This window comes from Nerophis ophidion, linkage group LG22, assembly GCF_033978795.1.
Source record: "Nerophis ophidion isolate RoL-2023_Sa linkage group LG22, RoL_Noph_v1.0, whole genome shotgun sequence".
In the NCBI taxonomy this organism is placed as follows: Eukaryota; Metazoa; Chordata; class Actinopteri; order Syngnathiformes; family Syngnathidae; genus Nerophis; species Nerophis ophidion.
The window spans coordinates 18441811-18462660 of NC_084632.1; the positions used below are offsets into that span (position 1 = coordinate 18441811).

At 39.1% G+C, this 20850-nt stretch overlaps 1 protein-coding gene and 1 long non-coding RNA gene across 9 annotated transcripts in view; one reads left to right on the forward strand and one right to left on the reverse strand.

Moving 5' to 3' along the window:
* Window positions 1–428: 428 nt before the first annotated feature.
* The window catches only part of LOC133540624 (uncharacterized), a 45378-nt gene continuing 24956 nt past the window's right edge, over window positions 429–20850 (reverse strand). For all 3 annotated transcript variants that reach the window (XR_009803686.1, XR_009803687.1, XR_009803685.1), the window contains 3 exons: window positions 18495–18664; window positions 2353–2441; window positions 429–2277 (listed from right to left, as the gene is read on the reverse strand). This is a non-coding gene — a long non-coding RNA (uncharacterized LOC133540624). The remainder of the gene's footprint in view (window positions 2278–2352; window positions 2442–18494; window positions 18665–20850) is intronic.
* il12rb1 (interleukin 12 receptor subunit beta 1) overlaps window positions 2275–20850 on the forward strand; it is a 37647-nt gene continuing 19071 nt past the window's right edge. For 2 of the 6 annotated variants that reach the window (XM_061883393.1, XM_061883394.1), the window contains exons 1-8: window positions 2275–2453; window positions 4623–4811; window positions 4892–5043; window positions 9879–10015; window positions 10092–10134; window positions 14308–14433; window positions 14582–14658; window positions 18240–18468. In XM_061883393.1, coding sequence (XP_061739377.1) covers window positions 2410–2453; window positions 4623–4811; window positions 4892–5043; window positions 9879–10015; window positions 10092–10134; window positions 14308–14433; window positions 14582–14658; window positions 18240–18468 — 997 coding nt within the window. In that variant the 5' untranslated portion in view covers window positions 2275–2409. The remainder of the gene's footprint in view (window positions 2454–4622; window positions 4812–4891; window positions 5044–9878; window positions 10016–10091; window positions 10135–14307; window positions 14434–14581; window positions 14659–18239; window positions 18469–20850) is intronic. The other 4 variants (XM_061883389.1, XM_061883391.1, XM_061883390.1 and 1 more) reach the window with 4 other exon arrangements.

The following is a 20850-nucleotide window of genomic DNA, read 5'->3' on the forward strand; positions in this document are numbered from 1 at the left end:
GTGAAGGTAGGAGTATGATTTATTGTCATAAATCATAGCTTAAACCAAAAACAGGAAACAAGCTAAAGGAAAGCGTGCCGTTCGCACGAGAAGCTAAAGAAACACAACTTAGCACTGGAATCATAAACTCGAAAACTTACTATCTGTGGCATGAATAAACAAGACTTACGTGGACCAGACATGAAGCGAACACAAAGACGCCAGGCAGGCTTAAATAATGCCTCTGATTAGTGCTCGGGTAGCAGGTGAGCGGCCGAACACTAATCAGAGACAGTTGGACGTAATTTGCAACCATGGCAACAAAACAAGGGAGTGAAAAAAAACGTGAACTTAAAGAGTCAAAAGGTCAACAGAACATAGCCAAACAAGACTTGATCAAAAGACATGACAACGGTACATTAAACATATGTTTTTTATTGCAAGTTTGTCCTTAAATAAAATAGTGAACTTAGTAGACAACTTGTCTTTTATTAGTATGAAAACAAACAAAGGCTACTAATTTACAAACAAAGTGGAATTCTTCAGTCGTTCAACAGTCCGGGGTCTCCCCTGTCGTATTTTACGCTTCAGAATGCGCCACACATTTTCGATGGGAGACAGGTTTTGACTGCAGGCGGGACAGGAAAGTACCCGCACTATTTTACTACCAAGCCACGCTGTTGTAACACGGGGCTTCCATGATAACTTTGCTTGGATGACAACATATGTTGCTCCAAAACCTGTATGGACCATTCAGCATTTATGGTGCCTTCACAGATGTGTAAGTTACCCATGCTTTGGGCACTAATACACCCCCATACCATCACAGATGCTGGCTTTTGAACTTTGCGCCTATAACAATCCGGATGGTTATTTTCCTCTTTGTTCCGGAGGACACCAAGTCCACAGTTTCCAAATATAATTTGAAATGTGGACTCGTCAGACCACAGAACACTTTTCCACTTTGCATCAGTCCATCTTAGATGAGCTCGGGCCCAGCGAAGCTGGCGGCGTTCCTGGGTGTTGTTGATAAATGGCTTTAGCTTTGCATAGTAGAGTTTTAACTTGCACTTACAGATGTAGCGACCCACTGTAGTTACTGACAGTGGTTTTTTGAAGTGTTACTGAGCCCATGTGGTGATATCCTTTACACACTGGTGTCGGTTTTTGATGCAGTACCGCCTGACGGATCAAAGATCCGTAATATCATCGCTTACGTGTAGTGATTTCTCCAGATTCTCTGAACCTTTTGATGATTTTACGGACCGTAGATGGTAAAATCCCTAAATTCCTTGCAATAGCTCATTGAGAAATGTTGTTCTAAAATTTGCTTACAAAGGGGTGACCCTCGCCCCATCCTTGTTTGTGAATTACTGAGCATTTCATGGAAGCTGCTTTTATATTCAGTCATGGCACCCACATGTTCCCAAATAGCCTGCAATTCTGTGGGATGTTCCAAATAAGTGTTTGATGACCATTCCTCAACTTTATCAGTATTTATTGCTACCTTTCCCAACTTCTTTGTCACGTGTTGCTGGCATCAAATTCTAAAGTTAATGATTATTTGCGACAAAAAAAAAAGTTTATCAGTTTTAACTTCAAATATGTTGACTTTGTAGCAAATTCAACTGAATATGGGTTGAAAATTATTTGCAAATCATTGTATTCCATTTATATTTACATCCAATACAATTTCCCAACTCATATGGAAACGGGGTTTGTATCTGCTGACATAAGCAGTAACATACTGTGTCATTTATCATTCTATTATTTTCTCAATATTATGAGGGACAAGTGGTAGAAAATGAATTATTAATGTACTTGTTCATTTACTGTTAATATCTGCTTACTTTCTCTTTTAACATGTTCTATCTACACATCTGTTAAAATGTAATAATCACTTATTCTTCTGTTGTTTTGATGCTTTACATAGGTTTTGGATGATACCACATACTTGGGTATCAATTTGGGGGATAAACCGGTACTTTACAGAGGTGGTATAGTACCGAATATGATTCATTAGTATCGCAGTACTATACTAATACCGGTATACCGTACAACCCTAGTTCAAAGTCAACTCGCCGCCTGACACGATTATGGATGAGTTGACACTTGATTTCTTTTACACAGAGTGGATGCAACATTTACTTTGCAGTCATACCCGTACGCGTCGTCAAGGGAACTGCTTTGAGGATGTGTTGGTCTTCCAGAGTCTACGTTTCCCCTTCACCGCTGACACATAATGTGGTTTTCTTCTGCCGCTCGTACAATGTGATTTACCTGAAACCTGTGACATTTCTGAGAAGTACATCTGGGTTATGTGAAGGCAGGTTGACTGCAACACCTCTCTCTTTTTCTCACACACTTACTCACCAGAGAACTGTTATCTTTTAGATCTTTGGACTTCATGGGGTGGATTTCAGCACTTGGATGTATTGCCATGTTGCTTATGTTCTCTGTAACTTTGAACAAAGGTAAATTCAATTTAATGTTAATATCGTTGAAATGTTTCATATTCTTAGCTGTAACTTCACTGCTTCCTGTGTTGGTGCTGTAGTGGTCGTGTATATTTGTGTACTATAATGTCAGTGTGTTGGTATTTGCATTAGAATGTTAGTAATTCTATAGCAAAACCACATAATTCAGCTATTTTGGAAGTAAAAAAAAGAATGCAACTTTTATAAAGAGTGGCGGTTGTAGCTTTAAGCCATGTGGGCCATGGGAGTATTTTCTACCAAGGCACTGCAAAGATGAGGGGGAAAAATATTTATATGTGCAGAGCGATGATTTTTACTCATCAGGTCAACATGGTGCTGGGGGGAGAGAGACACGTAGATGCCACTTTCGTAGTTTGCTGGGAGTTCTTGTATTCAATACTGTTCCTCAACTTTTCAGTCAACGTGCTGGCACTCACGATTTTCTTTGGCCCGATGGTGGCTTTTTTCGCAGTCGTGCTCAATTAGAAGAGAGGCTGAGTCAGGTTGGTGAGGGACTAGATGTCGCAGAAAGATAATTTGTGAGCAATCTAATCAAACATTTTAAAAATGTGAGTCCAAATATTGGGGTCTTTATATATATATATATATATATATATATATATATATATATATATATATATATATATATATATATATATATATATATATATATATATATATATATATATATACACACACACACACACACACACATATATATATATATATATATATATATATATATATATATATATATATATATATATACACACACACACACACATATATGTGTATATATATATAATATATATATATATATGTGTACATATATATATATATATATATATATATACACACACATATATATATATATACATACATACATATATATAATATATACATACATACATACAATGGGGCAAAAAAGTATTTAGTCAGCCACCGATTGTGCAAGTTCTCCCACTTAAAATGATGACAGAGGTCTGTAATTTTCATCATAGGTACACTTCAACTGTGAGAGACAGAATGTGAAAAAAAAATCCAGGAATTCACATTGTAGGAATTTTAAAGAATTTATTTGTAAATTATGGTGGTAAATAAGTATTTGGTCAACCATTCAAAGCTCTCACTGATGGCAGGAGGTTTTGGCTCAACATTTCACGATACATGGCCCCATTCATTCTTTCCTTAACACGGATCAATCGTCCTGTCCCCTTAGCAGAAAAACAGCCCCAAAGCATGATGTTTCCACCCCCATGTTTCACAGTAGGTGTGGTGTTCTTGGGATGCAATTCAGCTTTCTTCTTCCTCCAAACACGACGAGTTGAGTTTATACCAAAATGTTCTATTTTGGTTTCATCTGACCTTTTGACATTCTCCCAATCCTCGGCTGTATAATCCATGTATCCATTTTGGTATAAACTCAACTCGTCGTGTTTGGAGGAAGAAGAATACTGAGTTGCATCCCAAGAACACCATACCTACTGTGAAGCATGGGGGTGGAAACATCATGCTTTGGGGCTGTTTTTCTGCTAAGGGGACAGGACGATTGATCCGTGTTAAGGAAAGAATGACTGGGGCCATGTATCGTGAGATTTTCAGCCAAAACCTCCTTCCATCAGTGAGAGCTTTGAATGGTTGACCAAATACTTATTTTCCACCATCATTTACAAATAAATTCTTTAAAATTCCTACAATGTGAATTCCTGGATTTTTTTTTCACATTCTGTCTCTCACAGTTAAAGTGTACCTATGATGAAACTTACAGACCTCTGTCATCATTTTAAGTGGGAGAACTTGCACAATCGGTGGCTGACTAAATACTTTTTTGCCCCACTGTATATATCCGTCCATCCATTTCCTGTCCCTTTTGGAGTTGCGGGGGGTGCTGGACCTATCTCAGCTACAATCGGGCGGAAGGCGGGGTACACCCTGGACAAATCGCCACCTCATCGCAGGGCCAACACAGATAAACAGACAACATTCACAGTCACATTGACACACTAGGGATGTGCAAGTGGATTAATCCAATTAAACAATCAATCCTATGCCAACTGGCTTTTGGGGAGAAGCACCAGCCAATCACAGGAGACTTAGACAACTACAGTGTTCACACCTCGGGACAATTTAAAGTCTCCAGTGAAGCTAACATGCATGTCGTTTTAGGATGTGGGAGGAGACCAAGCAACCTCTACACACGCTCACTGTTTTTCAACATGTTCCTCCAAAAGGATCCAAATGTGTCGCTCCTTCAAGTCCTCAGTGTTTTAGAAGAAACAACGAGTCGCCCGATTACGAGTGTGAATGGCGCATGAACACAACACGCAGTGACGTGACGTTTGACCTCCACCTTGGGTGATCACCACGATGATTATTAAATAATATACATGTCCTCCCATGGTTGTTTGGTAATATCTATATTCTGAAATTTGCAGCAAACAAACATTTAAGTTCAAAGCAGAGACCCATGCTGAGTTCCGTGAGGAGCAGCTCATCAAATATAGACCTGTTGACATTTGGGTGGAGGCCCGTGTAGAAGACTCCACGTGCTCGTCAAACAGGACATCTGTTGTACTCAACGAAACAGGTGAGGAGCAGAATCCACAGAAGTTACAAGATGTGATTAGATGTGATGTTGCGCAATGCCTGTAATGTTTTCTCAATTTGTAAAAAATAGCGTTAAATAACGCTGAGATATTAGAGGGGAGGGGTGTCAATCTTGTTTTTACTGAGGGCCACATCTATCACAGCTAGGGCCATACTTGCCAACCTGGAGACCTCCGAATTCGTTAGATGGGGGTGGGGTTGAGGTCCAGGCAGCATACCCCTTCCCCTTCGAGCTGGCCTGGATTAGATGAAATATTTTTTCCAGTCATTTTGGAACTTGCAGGCGTATTTCATCTTCTTACTCGTCATCGCCATGTCTCTTCTTTGTTCTTCTGCTTCGTCTCCTTCTTGTTGTGTGTGCAGTTGTGCACCGAGCTCCAAAAGCCCTAGACGTTATTGCAGCGTCCTGGAACAGTTAGTGCTGCAAGGGGTTCTGGGTATTCTGTTCTGTTTATTTTGTGTTACAGTGCGGATGTTCTCCCAAAATGTGTGTTTGGTGTGGGTTCCCAGTGTGGCGCATATTTGTAACAATTTTAAAATTATTTACATGGCCACCCTCAGTGTGACCTGTATGGCTGTTGACCAAGTATGCCTTGCATCCACATGTGTGTGTGCTTAAAATTAACGTTATGAATAAACCAGTTAAAAGACTATACATTGTGTCAGCATTTCTTGACATCTTCGAGTAAAGACCATTGTTGAACCCGTACAACGCTACATTATTATGTGACTTGGCCGGCACGCTGTTTGCATGGACAGCATGCGGCTGTTAAGGGGTGACGATTTCAGGTGAGAGAGGACGCTAAAGGCAGTGCTTCTAAGGCACGCCCACAATATTGTTGTCCGGGTGGAAATCAGGAGAAATTCGGGAGAATGGCTGCCCCGGGAGATTTTTGGGAGGGGCACTGAAATCCGGGAGTCTCCCGGGAAAATCGGGAGGGTTGGCAAGTATGGCGAGGGCTGCCCTCACTGGGCCACTTGCAACAGTGAATGTATATAAATACAAACGTATAATAGCCTCCTTACACTATTTGTGTCAGGACTGTGACTTGGATTAGTTTTGCTTCTTTGATGCAGAGGGGATTTGGGACGAGCCAGGCGTGAATTCAGGTACATGATTAATTTATTAGACACTAAATACAAAAATAAGCAAACAAAGGACGCTCACAAGGAGGTACTAATACTAGACTGCAAAATACAAACATGAAACAAAAACACTTGCTCGATGGCATGAATAATGAACTATAAACAAAACTAGCACAATGGCTTAAATAACAAAAACTTACTTGACATGGACAAAACCGAATAGCATGGCATGAAGGTAGGAGCAGCATGTAGCAAGCAGTACAGCAGGGGTGCCCACACTTTTTCTGCAGACGAGCTACTTTTCAATTGACCAACTCGAGGGGATCTACCTCATTTATATATATCATTTATATTTATTTATTTATGAAAGAGACATTTTTGTAAACAAGTTAAATGTATTTAATGATAATACAAGCATGTGTAACACATATAGATGTCTTTCTTTCACGAAGACAAGAATATAAGTTGGTGTATTACCTGATTCTGATGACTTGCATTGATTGGAATCAGACAGTAACGATGATAACGCCCACATTTTCAAATGGAGGAGAAAAAAAGTTGTCCTTTCTGTACAATACCACATGAAAGTGGTTGGTTTTTGGCATTTAATTCATCCAGCTTCCATACACTTTACAAGAAAAACATTGGCGGCAAATTCCGTAGCTTGCTTGATTGACATTCACGGCACCCGAGGGTCTTGTGAGATGACGCTGGCTGCTGCCAGTTCATTATTATGAAAGAATGACAGAGAGGAAGGCGAGAAACACTTTTTATTTCAACAGACTTTCGCGCCGTCCCTTCCGTCAAAACTCTAAAGGCCGACTGCACATTTCCTATCTTCACAATAAAAGCCCTGCTTCATGCTGCCTGCGCTAACAAAATAAGAGTCTCGGAAAGCTGGCGTGCACAAGTGATGTGCACGCCAGCTTTCTGAGGGATCGCTTGTGCACGCCAGTTTTCCGAGACTCTGTATTTAGTTAGCGCAGGCAGCATCAAGCAGGGCTTTTATTGTAAAGATAGGAAATGTGCAGTCGTCGGCCTTTAGAGTTTTGACGGAAGGAACGGCGCGAGAGTCTGTTGAAATAAAAAGTGTTTCTCGCTTTCCTCTCGGTCATATTTTAATAATAATGATCTTGCAGCAGCCAGCGTCATCTCACAAGACCCTCCGGTACCGTGAATGTCATTTAAGTGACGTCTTGGTGAAGATTGATGATCACTAATTTTTAGGTCTATTTTTTTTAAAAGCCTGGCTCGAGATCGACTGACACACCCCCCGCAGTCGACTGGTAGCTCGCGATCGACACAATGGGCACCCCTGCAGTACAGCATAAGCAGGAAGTGGAATGCAAAGTTCCCAGGCCGAGGAACAGAAAACAAATGACTTAAATAGTGGCTATGGTGATGAGAAACAGTTGTGGGGCTGAGGGCAGGGGCGTGACTTGGAGACCAGGTGGAAACTAATTCGTAACTATGGAAACCAAAATAAAACCAGGAAGTGCAAAACGGGAAACATGAGTCCAAAAAACAAAACATAACATGATCAAACATAAAACTGATTTACAGGCATGACAAATTGCATATGCTGCAATTACAGTATATTTCTTGCAGGTTAATAGATAACTTGCTCAAAAATCGTAAGCCAGGGTAACAAGCAGATGAAGGCCCACCACATTAAATGACGAGGCGGGCCACATCAAATAACACAGCAGAACACGTAATATGGCATGGTGGGTAGCGCAAATGACGTGGCAGGCCACTTTGAATGACGTGGAGGCCCTAATGTGGCATATCACATATATCAAATGAATGACACGGCAGGCCATTTTAAATAGTGTGGCGGACAGTAATAAATGACATGGCGGACCATATTTTGGCACTTTTATTATTGGGTTTACAGCAGGGATATTAAATTAAATTGTTCCAAGAGCCACATTTCAATAAAGCTAAAAACCGAGGGGCCGGATTCACAACTATCCTTATTTTGAGAATATATTTTTTGGGGTCAAAGTCACAAATGTCAGAAAAAAATAGCTCTGTTATACGCAACACAAGTGTCCACTGTAGTGGACATTGGCCCTTACCTCTTAAGGCCCAAGCTGTTTGTTTACATGCTTAATTAGAATAAAAACTAAGAATCATCTTTTGATATGATGTACTTAGTCCACAAGTACACAAATGTGTACTTCATGTTTAGTGACATGCTAATTCTTATTTTTACACATTTTATTCCAAATTCCATTGTATGTAATACTCTTCTGACACCACCGGATGGCAGTATAAGGGTCCACATAAGCGGCCATAAGACACCAATTCAGTAGTGTACACAATTTTGGAAATAAGAGCTAAAAGGTGCTGTCCACGCATGTGGCCAGTAAGCCTTTAGAAGTTAAGAGGTTAAAAAGTCAATGCAAGATGTGTCTTACCTTAAAGGTTTGACTTCACCAAACGGTTAAACGCTGAAACACAAGGAATGTGCCTAAACTGGTCCACATTCTGTCATGTTTTTACGGACAGAAGAACAGCGCTCGAGTGTTTTTTATGGATTTTCAGCAAAAAGGGTAGTCGCTCCTAATTTTGGAACTGAACTCGGAGGCCGGGTCTCCGGGCTAAATATTGCATCAGTTGTATGGCTCTTCGTTTTAGACTATCAAAATTTTAAAAATAGGCATTTGGGGGGCTTTTTATGGGTGCTTCCATTATTCACACTTTTTCGTCATTCGCTATGGGTCTTGGTCAGATCATCCAGAAAGTATTGTTAAAAGATAAAATAATGGTCATAAGACAAAATAGCAAGAAGGAAAAAACAAAACAAAAACAAAAAAAACGTAAGTACAGTATGTGTTTTTTTTGTTGCTACTTTCTACTCCTTTTCGAGGACAGTTATTATTTTTTCTACATTACTATATTTCTAAATTTATATTTCTGAAATGTGACATTAAAGGCAGTTTTAGTTTCCTTAGTTTCTTTATTATTGCCTGTCCAGCGCTCTTATTTTAGTTTGCACCTCTTTTCCTGTGCCTCCATCACTACTCTCTATTCTCCCTGATTGGCAACAAGGGGCAGATATGCTTCTTACACCACATACCTGGGTCATTTTGATCAATTTATGTGCATTCCCCTGCTGCACTACTTTTTTTTTTGAGTAAAAGGTTTTCTTTTACTTGCTCTTCGCCTGCTGTCTCTGCATCTTGAAATCCAGACTTGCATCGCCAGCAGAGATCGTCCATCCATCCATTTTCTACCGCTTGTCCCTTTCGGAGTGGCGGGGGGTGCTGGAGCCTATCTCAGCTGCATTCGGGCGGAAGGCTGAGTACACCCTGGACAAGTCGCCGCCTCATCGCAGGGCCGAAACCGATAGACAGACAACATTCACACTCTCATTCACACACGAGGGCCAATTTACTGTTGCCAATCAACCTATCCCCAGGTGCATGTCTTTGGCGGAGGGAGGAAGCCGGAGTTACAAACCTAAACGAAAAAAGTGTGTGAGGATGACATATCCTCCTGATAACCAGCATCCTCCACAATTGTGTTGAGAGATTTATTTTGTAGGAGTTACGCTAAAAATTGACGCGTCTGGGAATATAACTCGGTGATTGACGTTTTGACCTCAGGTACCTCACCAGACCTCAATAATGGGACAATACTTGCTAAAACGCATCAAACATTTGCTTAGAAATGTTGTTGGTTCTTTGCAAACAACATTTTTTAAATCATTTATTTCAACAGTTAAATTCAAAGCACCACAAGACATTTTAGTTTCCTGGATACAAAACCACCTGAAACTGACCTGGATGGCAGCAGAGAAACACCCTGCCTTGGTAGAGGTCTGGTTTCGAAAAGCTGACACTCTGTCATGGGAAAAGGTGAGTTATTTAAATCCAGCGTGGCTTATTAATGTATTTTCTATAACCGGAATTTTGATTATTTTCTTCATTGCAGAGACAAGACCTGACAGAGCTCATGCCCAGTAAGAATTTGATGTGTGAGTATTTTCTCTGTGTTGCATTGACTAAGCCAACAATGTGAGTTATTCTTCCACAACCAAATGTAAATGAGATGCTATACGAGACCTGCAACAAAGACAAACGTGGCTGCGAGCAGTAGGGCATAAGTATTATCAATAACAATATCAATAACACCAAAAAGCAAATAATTACCATCATCTCTGACATTGGGTCTTTTAAGATTGTGACATACTTGTAAACATTTGCATTTGAAAATAGAAGAAATGTCCCAGAAATTATGGAAGATAAGAGGAACACATCCCTCTGCCTTGATACAAGAAAACGTTTCGTAAAGCAGTTTTTACAGAAAAGTCATTTCAAATTGTTTATTTTAACCCCCTAAATACTGTTGCTTTTTTTGATTGATTGATACTTTTATTAGTAGATTGCACAGTTCAGAACATATTCCGTACAATTGACCACTAAATGGTAACACCCGAATAAGTTTTTCAACTTGTTTAAGTCGGGGTCCACGTTAATCAATTCATGGTACAAATATATACTATCAGCATAATACAGTCATCACACAGGTTAATCATCATAGTATGTACATTGAATTATTTACATTATTTACAATCCGGGGGTTGGGATGAGGAGCTTTGGTTGATATCAGTACTTCAGTCATCAACAATTGCATCAACAGAGAAATGTAGACATTGAAACAGTGTAGCTCTTATTTAGTAGGATATGTACAGCCAGCAGAGAACATAGTGAGTTCAGATAGCATAAGAACAAGTATATACATTAGAAGTACATTTGATTATTTACATTAGGTTGTTTATAATCCGGGGAGATGGGATGTGAATGGAGGAGGGTATTAGTAAAGTGTTGAAGTTGCCTGGAGGTGTTGTTTTAGAGCGGTTTGAAGGATAGAGATGCACTTACTTTTATACCTGTTGGGAGTGCATTCCACATTGATGTGGCATAGAAAGAGAATGAGTTAAGACCTCTGTTAGATCGGAAACAAAGTGCTTATATGCACTGTAACGCTCCACTACTTGTCAAACCTAATTCCGTAGATCCTAGCTCAAGATATTTAATTAAGTTGTTTTAGGGATCCACATTTTGAGAAAGCTAAGGACCTCTTCCTTCTCTATGGGTCTAATCTTGTGTATTTTGGAGAACCAGCATCCACTACAGCAGTGGTTTCTAACCACCGATCTGGGGAGCGGTACCACTTTGTGACGCATTTGCTACCGGACCACACACAAACATTAAATAATTTATAAACGACTGCAATTTCTGCGACACGCCAATAAACTTGTTCATAGATGTATAATAAATCTTCTAATAGGAAGTCACCATTTGTTATTTGTGTTATATGGTTGTTACATGGGACAATGTATAATAATGAACATATTAAATGTAAATATTCCGGATTTGCAGTGATGGGCAGTAATGAGCTAAGTTACATAGCTTAACTACATTTCCCAGTAGCTTGGCATTAACTTCACTACTTTTTAAATGAGTAGCAATTCCTTTAGCTTTTATGTTTTTAGACCCATGTAGCTAGGTAGCTTACATCAAAGCTACAAGCTACAAAAAGAGAAAATGGACTGCGAATCCCAGGCCAAAAAAAAAATACGGAGACATTCCAATGACCTGGATGAATGAGAACATCCATACATACGGAGGAAATCTATGATGATTGGTTGGTGTTTTTATGATGACTTTCTAAGTTTAGGGCGAAATATTAGGGACTGGCCATTCAGAGGCAAGTAAAGGTGGGTCATCGAAACCAGGATGTCATAGTTTGTTTGTGACGAACCCCAAGATGCAGAGAAGGTGGCAGGCATGAAGTGAGAAACCATGATTCAATTTAAAATACTCAGACACAACCAAACAAAAGAGTACAAACAAAAAGCATGCATGTGGGGGATAACAAACTAAGAGAGCTAGCATGGGAGCTAGAAAACAAAAAGGAACTTTAGCATGGAAAACAGAAGTCGTACTTGTACTAGAAAACAAAACCGAAGCAGGGAACAAAAGACAGTAAGCTAACAACCGCTATCAAACATTGCTAATCGCAACGCTGCATTGACACATCAAGATACGACACGACAGGTAGCAAAGACAAGTGCGACATGTGGCAACGCCAAATCAATAATCTAGCACTGACTGAACAGAGCAGGTAAAATAAGAGCGGGCTGATTGACCACAGGTGTGGCCAGGTGCCAATCAGCCGCAGCTGAGGGAAGACAGCACACAGGGAGACAAACAGGAAGCTGAACCAAAATAAGAGTGCTGACAGGAACTAAGGACAGGAAATACTAAACACACACAGAGGAAAAAGTAAAACACAAACAAACTGTCAGTGGCAAGCCTGACACAGGAAGCAAAATCGTAACAGAAACACACTCATATCACATGATGATGCGGCAATCACAGACTGAGGGACGCTTTAAACTGAAGACTCAAAAAAAAAAAAAGGAACATAGTTGAAAATGGTTGAGGGATTCTCTCCCGCAGATCAGATTTTTCCTTTAGTGATAGGGACGACGTGCAGGAAACCCACAATAATGCATGTCCTTGGCCATATTTAGACAAATGTATGCGTTTAGAAATAAACTATGCCCAAAACCTTAGTTTTTATCCATAACTGCTCTCTTCATTTAAAACGTCCAACACAAATTTAGGAACACATATTAAGGTAAATTGAGTTCATGAAAAGTATTACTGTACATAACTATTATCAACTGTTCCCAAACAACACACAAGTCACTGTTGTTGTTGTTTTTTGTCAAGATTAAAGTTAAAGTTAAAGTACCAATGATTGTCACACACACACTATGTGTGGGGAAATTTGTCTTCTGCATTTGACCCATCCCCTTGATCACCCCTTGGGAAGTGAGGGGAGCAGTGGGCAGCAGTAGTGCCGCGCCCGGGAATCATTTATTGTGATTTAACCCCCAATTCCAACCCTTGATGCTGAGTGCCAAGCAGGGAGGCAATGGGTCCCATTTTTTAATATAGTTTTTGGTATGACTCGGCTGGGGTTTGAACTCCCAACCTACCGATCTCAGGGCGGACACTCCAACCACTGGGCCACTGAGTAGGTGTAGATAAATGCTGTTTTTTTGTTTTTTTTTACAGTCGGCAAAGAAATTTGATAACATTATAAGGGTGGGCCAAAGCAAAGACAAACTAAAATATATACATATTGAGGGTTGCAGGGACCCCTAGAGATAGTTGAAGGGTGTTCCCAGGTAAATGACAGATAGTTGATAGTAGTAGACCCTTATCGGGGCCATTTGTACACTCTCAGTTACATTAACATTGATATTATACATGTGGGCCCATAGATATAAATGCCGTTATATGGGGTTTTGAAGCTTAATACATGTCATACTAGGGGTATTTTATATATATATGTATATATATATATATATATATATATATATATATATATATATATATATATATATATATATATATATATATATATATGTATATATATATATAAAATACCCATACAAAATATATTTGTTTGTATATATACATACAAATATATATATGTGTATGTATATGTATATATACATATACACACACACACACACACATATATACATACACATATATATACATATATACACATGTATATACATATATATACACACACACACACACATATATATGTACACATATATACATATATACACATAAACATGTATACATGTATACACATACACATATACATACACACATATGTATATATATATATATATATATATATATATATATACATATACACATATATATACATACATATATATACATATATATACACATATATATATACATATATATATACACATATATATATAAATATACACAGACACACACATATAAACACATATTTACATACACATATATACATACACATACACATATATACACATATATATGTGTGTAGATATATATATGTGTATGTGTATGTATGTATATATGTGCATGTATATATGTGTATACACACACACACACACACACACACACATATATATATATATATATATATATGTATGTATATATATTTACAATGTGTAGTGAAGCCTGTAAAGTGGTAGGTCTTAATATAGAAGGTAATTTTAAAAGATATAAGATATTTGTTTCAAAAAAATGTTTTTTTTTGTATTTTCTGTGTCTTTCTTAAGCAGACATGTTAGTTATTAAGCATCTCCAAAAGCATACAGCCTACCAGGTTCGGCTCAGACAACAGACAAAAGCGGCTCTCAACCCACTGTGGAGCGACTGGTCTCCAACTGTGATTGCTCCTGCAGGTAACATCGACCTCATTTATACAAATTGATAACATCGATATATCGTAATCATCTGGGGGTAAAAATGAAATGAAAATGCTCTTAGACATTGAAGCATTTTACTAAAATGTGAAAAAGCTGCTTACCAATATTTAGCTTCTTAATGCAGAGCTTGAACATAAACTGGATGTCAACATGACGCTGGAAGCATTAGAAGGCGTCCGCAAGGTCACGCTCGTGTGGAAGGTAAGTCAATAATTGGACAATTCATTCAACATTTTCCACGCCTAAGGACCCCAAACTAATGGAAAAGATGGACTGAACTTAAATATCCTGTATAAAATTGTGTTTTAAACTAAACTGGTCCTAACAGGTACCTTGTAGGGATGTGAATGTTACAACATACGATTCAATTCGATCCCAATTCTTGAGGTGACGATTCGATTAAAATTGATTGTCGATTCAACATGGTTCTTGATTTGAACCAAGTCTTGCAATATACAGTATTGTTTAGTAAAGGAATTATAAGAAAACATTTTCAAAGCAGGTTGTATAAGCTTTTCTGGACTGCTCACATATGACGTACGCATGGAGCAAAGCAAGTAAGCATAGATAGAAATCGCCTGAAAAATAAACATTTCAAAAATAGATTCTTGGAAATTATGAATTGATTCAAAATCGTAACAAATAAGAATCCCGATCCAGAGGTGAATTGATATTTTCTAGCACCTGTAGTACCTTGTTATTGGGCAATACTAAGATACTGAAATATCTTAGTATATTATAATATTATATTATAATAAATATTATTTCTAGCACCTGTAGTACCTTGTTATTGGGTATTACTAAGATACTGAAATACTAATCGCTAGCTGGCAACCAGCACGCTAACCGCAAACTGGCAACTAGCACTCTAATCGCTTGCTGGCAGCTAGTGCTGACGACATGCTATTCACAATCTATCTTAAATAGTAACATAGCTATTAATGTATTTATTTTAAACCTGCAAGATACAGTGAGTGAAAAGGGTGGTAACGTTACTATCGTTATTAATTTACACTACAGTGTGTTGGGTCAAAATCTAAAGACATTTAAAGGCCTACTGAAATGAGATTTTCTTATTTAAAGAGGGATAGCAGGTCCATTATATGTGTCATACTTGATCATTTTGCGATATTGCCATATTTTTGCTGAAAGGATTTAGTAGAGAATATAGACGATAAAGTTTGCAACTTTTGGTCGCTAATAAAAAAGCCTTGCCTTTACCAGAAGTCGCAGACGATGACGTCACTGGTGTGAGGGCTCCTCACATCCTCACATTGTTTATAATGGGAGCCTCCAACAGCAAGAGCTATTCGGACCGAGAAAACGACAATTCCCCCATTAATTTGAGCGAGGATGAAAGATTTGTGGCTAAGGATATTGATAGCGAAGGACTAGAAAAATAAATAAATATATAAATAAAGTTTAAAAAAAAAGGTGATTGCATTGGAGGCGATTCAGATGTTTTTAGACACATTTACTAGGAGAATTCTGGGAAATCCCTTATCTTTCTATTGTGTTGCTAGTGTTTTAGTGAGTTTAAATGGGTTGTACTTGTATAGCGCTTTTCTACCTTCAAGGTACTCAAAGCGCTTTGTGACTACTTCCACATCTACCCATTCACACACACATTCACACACTGATGGAGGGAGCTGCCATGCAAGGCGCCAACCAGCACCCATCAGGAGCAAGGGTGAAGTGTCTTGCTCAGGACACAACGGACGTGACGAGGTTGGTACTAGGTGGGAATTGAACCAGGGACGCTCGGGTTGCGCACGGCCACTCTCCCCACTGCGCCACGCCGTCCGAGTTAAATAGTACCTGATAGTCAGAGGGGTGTGTCCACGGGTGTGTTGATGCCAGTGTCTGAGGGAAGTCACGGCAGCTAAATGGACGGCGCAAGCTCCGCAGATCTCCGGTAAGAGGCGACTTTTTACCACAATTTTCTCACCGAAACCTGCCGGTTGAAAAGTGGTTGGGATCCATGTTTGCTTGACCGCTCTGATCCATAGTAAAGCTTCACCTCCGGGAATTTTAAACAAGGAATCACCGTGTGTTTGTGTGGCTAAAGGCTAAAGCTTCCCACCTCCATCCTTCTACTTTGACTTCTCTATTCTTAATTGAAGAAATTGCAAAAGATTCAGCAACACAGATGTCCAGAATACTGTGTAATTGCGCGATGAAAAGAGACAACTTTTAGCCGCAAGTGGTGCTGGGCTAATATGTCCCCTCCAACTCGAGACGTCACGCACACGCGTCATCATACGCGTCATCATTTCGCGACCTTTTCAACAAAAAAACTCAGCGGGAAATTTAAAATTGTAATTTAGTCAACTAAACCGGCCGTATTGGCATGTGTTGCAATGTTAAGATTTCATTATTGATATGCCCGTCAGCGATCCTGTTCTGTCTCCCTGTAATGTTTGTCTAAACTTGAATGGGATTGTGCTGAAAATTTTAATTTTCCTGAAGGAACTCTCCTGACGGAATAAATAAAGTACTATCTAATCTAATCTATCTAATCTAATATAAACTATCAGACTGCGTGGTCGGTAGTAGTGGGTTTCAGTAGGCCTTTAAATGTGTAGAAAATTACAGATCGAAAAAAACATAACAATACATGAGAAAAAAAAAGTCCAAATCAACCAAAAGCCCCCTGCAGTACCTTTGTGGACCCTTTAGTGCAGTGGTTGTAAACCTTGTTCGAGGTACCGAACCCCACCAGTTTCATATCTTCATTTACTGAACCCTTCTTTAGTGAAAAAAAATATATATTTTTTTATCAAATTTAAGACAAAGTTATAAGATTTTTTTTACTGGTGCAAAAAATGAACCCTGCATGAATATCACCTTGTTCAAAGAACAAAACCAACACAGTGCATGAACTCACAACAAATTACACACCTGCAAATCAGTCAGACTTCTGCTGTTTCCGTATCAGTAATACGCCGATAGGGAGAAGTTTGTATTTACACGATGAGTCGGGTCTGTTTTGACCTCCGCCGAAGCCCTGAGGCCGACTCACCGAACATCTAGGGTTTGATCGAACCCAGGTTAAGAACCACTGCTTTAGTGGTTACAGACCTCTTGTTTAAGACCTGCGGTACAGCGTAGGAATAGATGAGGGCTATTTTTACCCCTAAAATGTGTAACTGTCAGGCTCAGGTGAGCATTGCTTGTGACTTTATCCCAACACGCAGAAAGCATTTTACAAAGCATATTTAATGACAAAACTAAAGTTATAGTGCAGCTAGGAAGTGCACCGGAAGCAAAGGAAAAGCTGTGCAGGAACCAAGTTACACAAGACACAAGCACCCGAAGCAGACTACAAAGTGCAATGATCCAGTACTGACGGACGGAACCAGGTGGAACTAAATAGAACTAATAAACAATGCCAAGGCAGGACAAGGAACAGAAAGTAAAGGTGCTTTGAAACATAGAGACCAAAGAGGAAATGCTGTCGACACAAGAGCAGCAGGACAGGAAGTGATTCTAAACAGACAAATAACAAATGTAATCCAGACTGTCATGTGGGATTAATTTGACTGAAAACAAAAGTGCTCAGGAGGCTATGAAACAAACCCCGAAAGGTGGACTGGATTAGGCCTGATTCGGACCTGCCCACTACAATCCTCGTACAGATGCTTTGCCAACTCAATATATAATTAAAAAACTGTTACTCACGATTGCCACTCCACCCTGAATATAAAACCGTCTTATATCCGGGTCAGTATAGTAATAATGCTTTTCTGGCGGTGTGACTAAACTGCACTCTGTCTCTTTAGCCGGTGCAACCTTCAGCAGCAGTCTCAGGAGTCGCTTACTTCCTGAACGACACTCAGTCTTCCAGAAGATGTCCTTGTAAGAAGAAACAACATCGCATGGAGGAGACGGAATACACATACTACGTGTCCTACTCTCCCGTCAGCTTCTCTGTTGTTGCCAGGAATGCAGCAGGCTATTCTCCCCAAGCCGCCATACAAGTACCGGCCGAAGTGGCTCACGATTTACAACGTAAGATTTCGAAACTCAGGACTCACCATCTCTGTTATGGGTTGAGGTCGGGGCTCTCTTGTTCTCATTCAGGCCTTTCTGGAGCTTGATGGTTGAGGAGAGATGTGCCCCAATGATTTAGTCCAGTGGTGTCCAAAGTGTGGCCTGGAGGCCATTTGCAGTCCGCAGTTATCATTTTATTGGCCCTCGACATGCTCTGAAATGAAATGTGTTTGTTATTAATGAGGTATAAATAGTAGTACCTTTTCGTATGATTCTGTGACAGAGCTCTTTTGTCAAATCTCTCGCTGCAGTGGATTGAAATCAGTTTTATCGATGGCTGGCCCCCAAAACATTACAATTTTAATGTGACATGCCTTTTAACGAGATCAATTAAAACTTACTGTATATGGTACATATTTAATAAAATAAAATACAAATACAATAGCATGCGTTGAAACAACTACCGCAATTTTAGGAAGTAATGTAATAATAAAGTACTGAAAATCACCCTTCGATATGTCCTTCCAGCTGCTTTTCCGTCAAACATACCACCACCAGCTTTTCCATATGTTAATGCAATTTGCAATGAGTCCATCAATGCATGAAGTCATGAATTTAATGAAGTATCTAACTGTGCTTCCAAAATTAATCATAATTGCCATGTGGCCTCCAATTACTCTATCTTGTGGTTAATGAGAGTAAATCCGATTATTAACCCATAGATGTACTTTGCACAAAATAGCACAGAATTTACTTATATGCCACAATCCAAACAACCTTCCTTAGTCATGGTGAGAAAATAAATCAAATGCAACTCACATAAAGGTCACACATAAAACAACCTGCTCACTGATCTTTGTGGATATTATGACAAACATCCAAAAAGCATTAAAAAAACATCTAAATTACACCCATTTAATTTATAAGAAAATGCATGATGGGAAAAATGGAAAACACTCTGCACACTTATCCATGCTCGGCGCATTTTAGCTGCCTAATATTTTCTGATTGATTACAACACTTTAAGAAAGTTGTCACGAAAGTAAACAAGGTAAGGGTGGAACTTTTATATACTCTTAATAGCAGTTATATTGATTATATATCCATTACATTAATATAATATGTTCACAAACATGTATATATACATACACTGTATACATACATACATACATACATACACACATAAACTGTAGGGGTGTAACGGTACGTGTATTCGTATTGAAACGAGTTTCCACAGGGATATTTTAAGTAGTGTACCGCACGTTGTGTAAACAATGCACACCGAGGCATGCTAGCACCGACCGGGCTACAATAGACTGACCATACCTCCTCTTTTCACCGGATATGTCCTCTTTTGCGGGGCTGTACGGGTGGAGTTTCCTAAATGCCTCAAATGTCCGGCATTTCAAGTTAGGGTTGCTTGTATTTTTAATGTACGTTCGGGGTTAAGAAGGGGTTAAAAACAAAACAAATTGTGCACGCAGCAGCATTCGTGAGGGAGGGGCAGAGACAGAGAGAGCGAGGGAGTTATATTAAACATGCATGCATCGCCAGGCTCTGCTTTTTACCCATAGATTTATCAGATTTGATTTTTTATTATCTATAGCAGGGGTGTCAAAAGTGTGCCCCGGAGCCCATTTGCGGCCCACAGTTAATGTATTAAAGGCCCATGACACGTTCTAAAAATACTATTAAAATAAACAAAAACATGACAAGTGAAATAAAAAGCTTAAAAGTAAAATGTAATTTAGAAAAAGTTGCAATGTTGACTAATAACACACAGCTGTTTTTTTTTTCTTTCAAACTGTCATTGCTCAAAACATAATATTGAATCAAAGTCAATGTTGTTATGAATTATTGACCTATCCAAGGTTCACATTATTTCACATCATATATTCCACAAAGACAAATATTTTGGGTGGAAGATTTTGCAAATTTAGTAAATAAATAACCAAAAAATATATATTTTTTTGTTTTCTCACTGTAGTGAAGTGAAGTGAATTATATTTATATAGCGCTTTTCTCAAGCGACTCAAAGCGCTTTTACATAGTGACACCCAATATCTAAGTTACATTTAAACCAGTGTAGGTGGCACTGGGAGCAGGTGGGTAAAGCGTCTAACCCAAGGACACAACAGCACAAGCGGGAATCGAACCTGCAACCCTCAAGTTGCTGGCACGGCCACTCTACCAACCGAGCTATGCTGCCCCGTCTGTACCGAAAATGAACCGAACCGTGACCTCTAAACCGAGGTATGCACCGAACCGAAATTTTTGTGTACCGTTACACCCCTAATGTACTGTATACAAACACACACACACACACACACATATATATATATTTATGTATATCCTGTTACTTTACATGCAGTCAGCTTTCGGCTCCCGGCCAAAATTTTT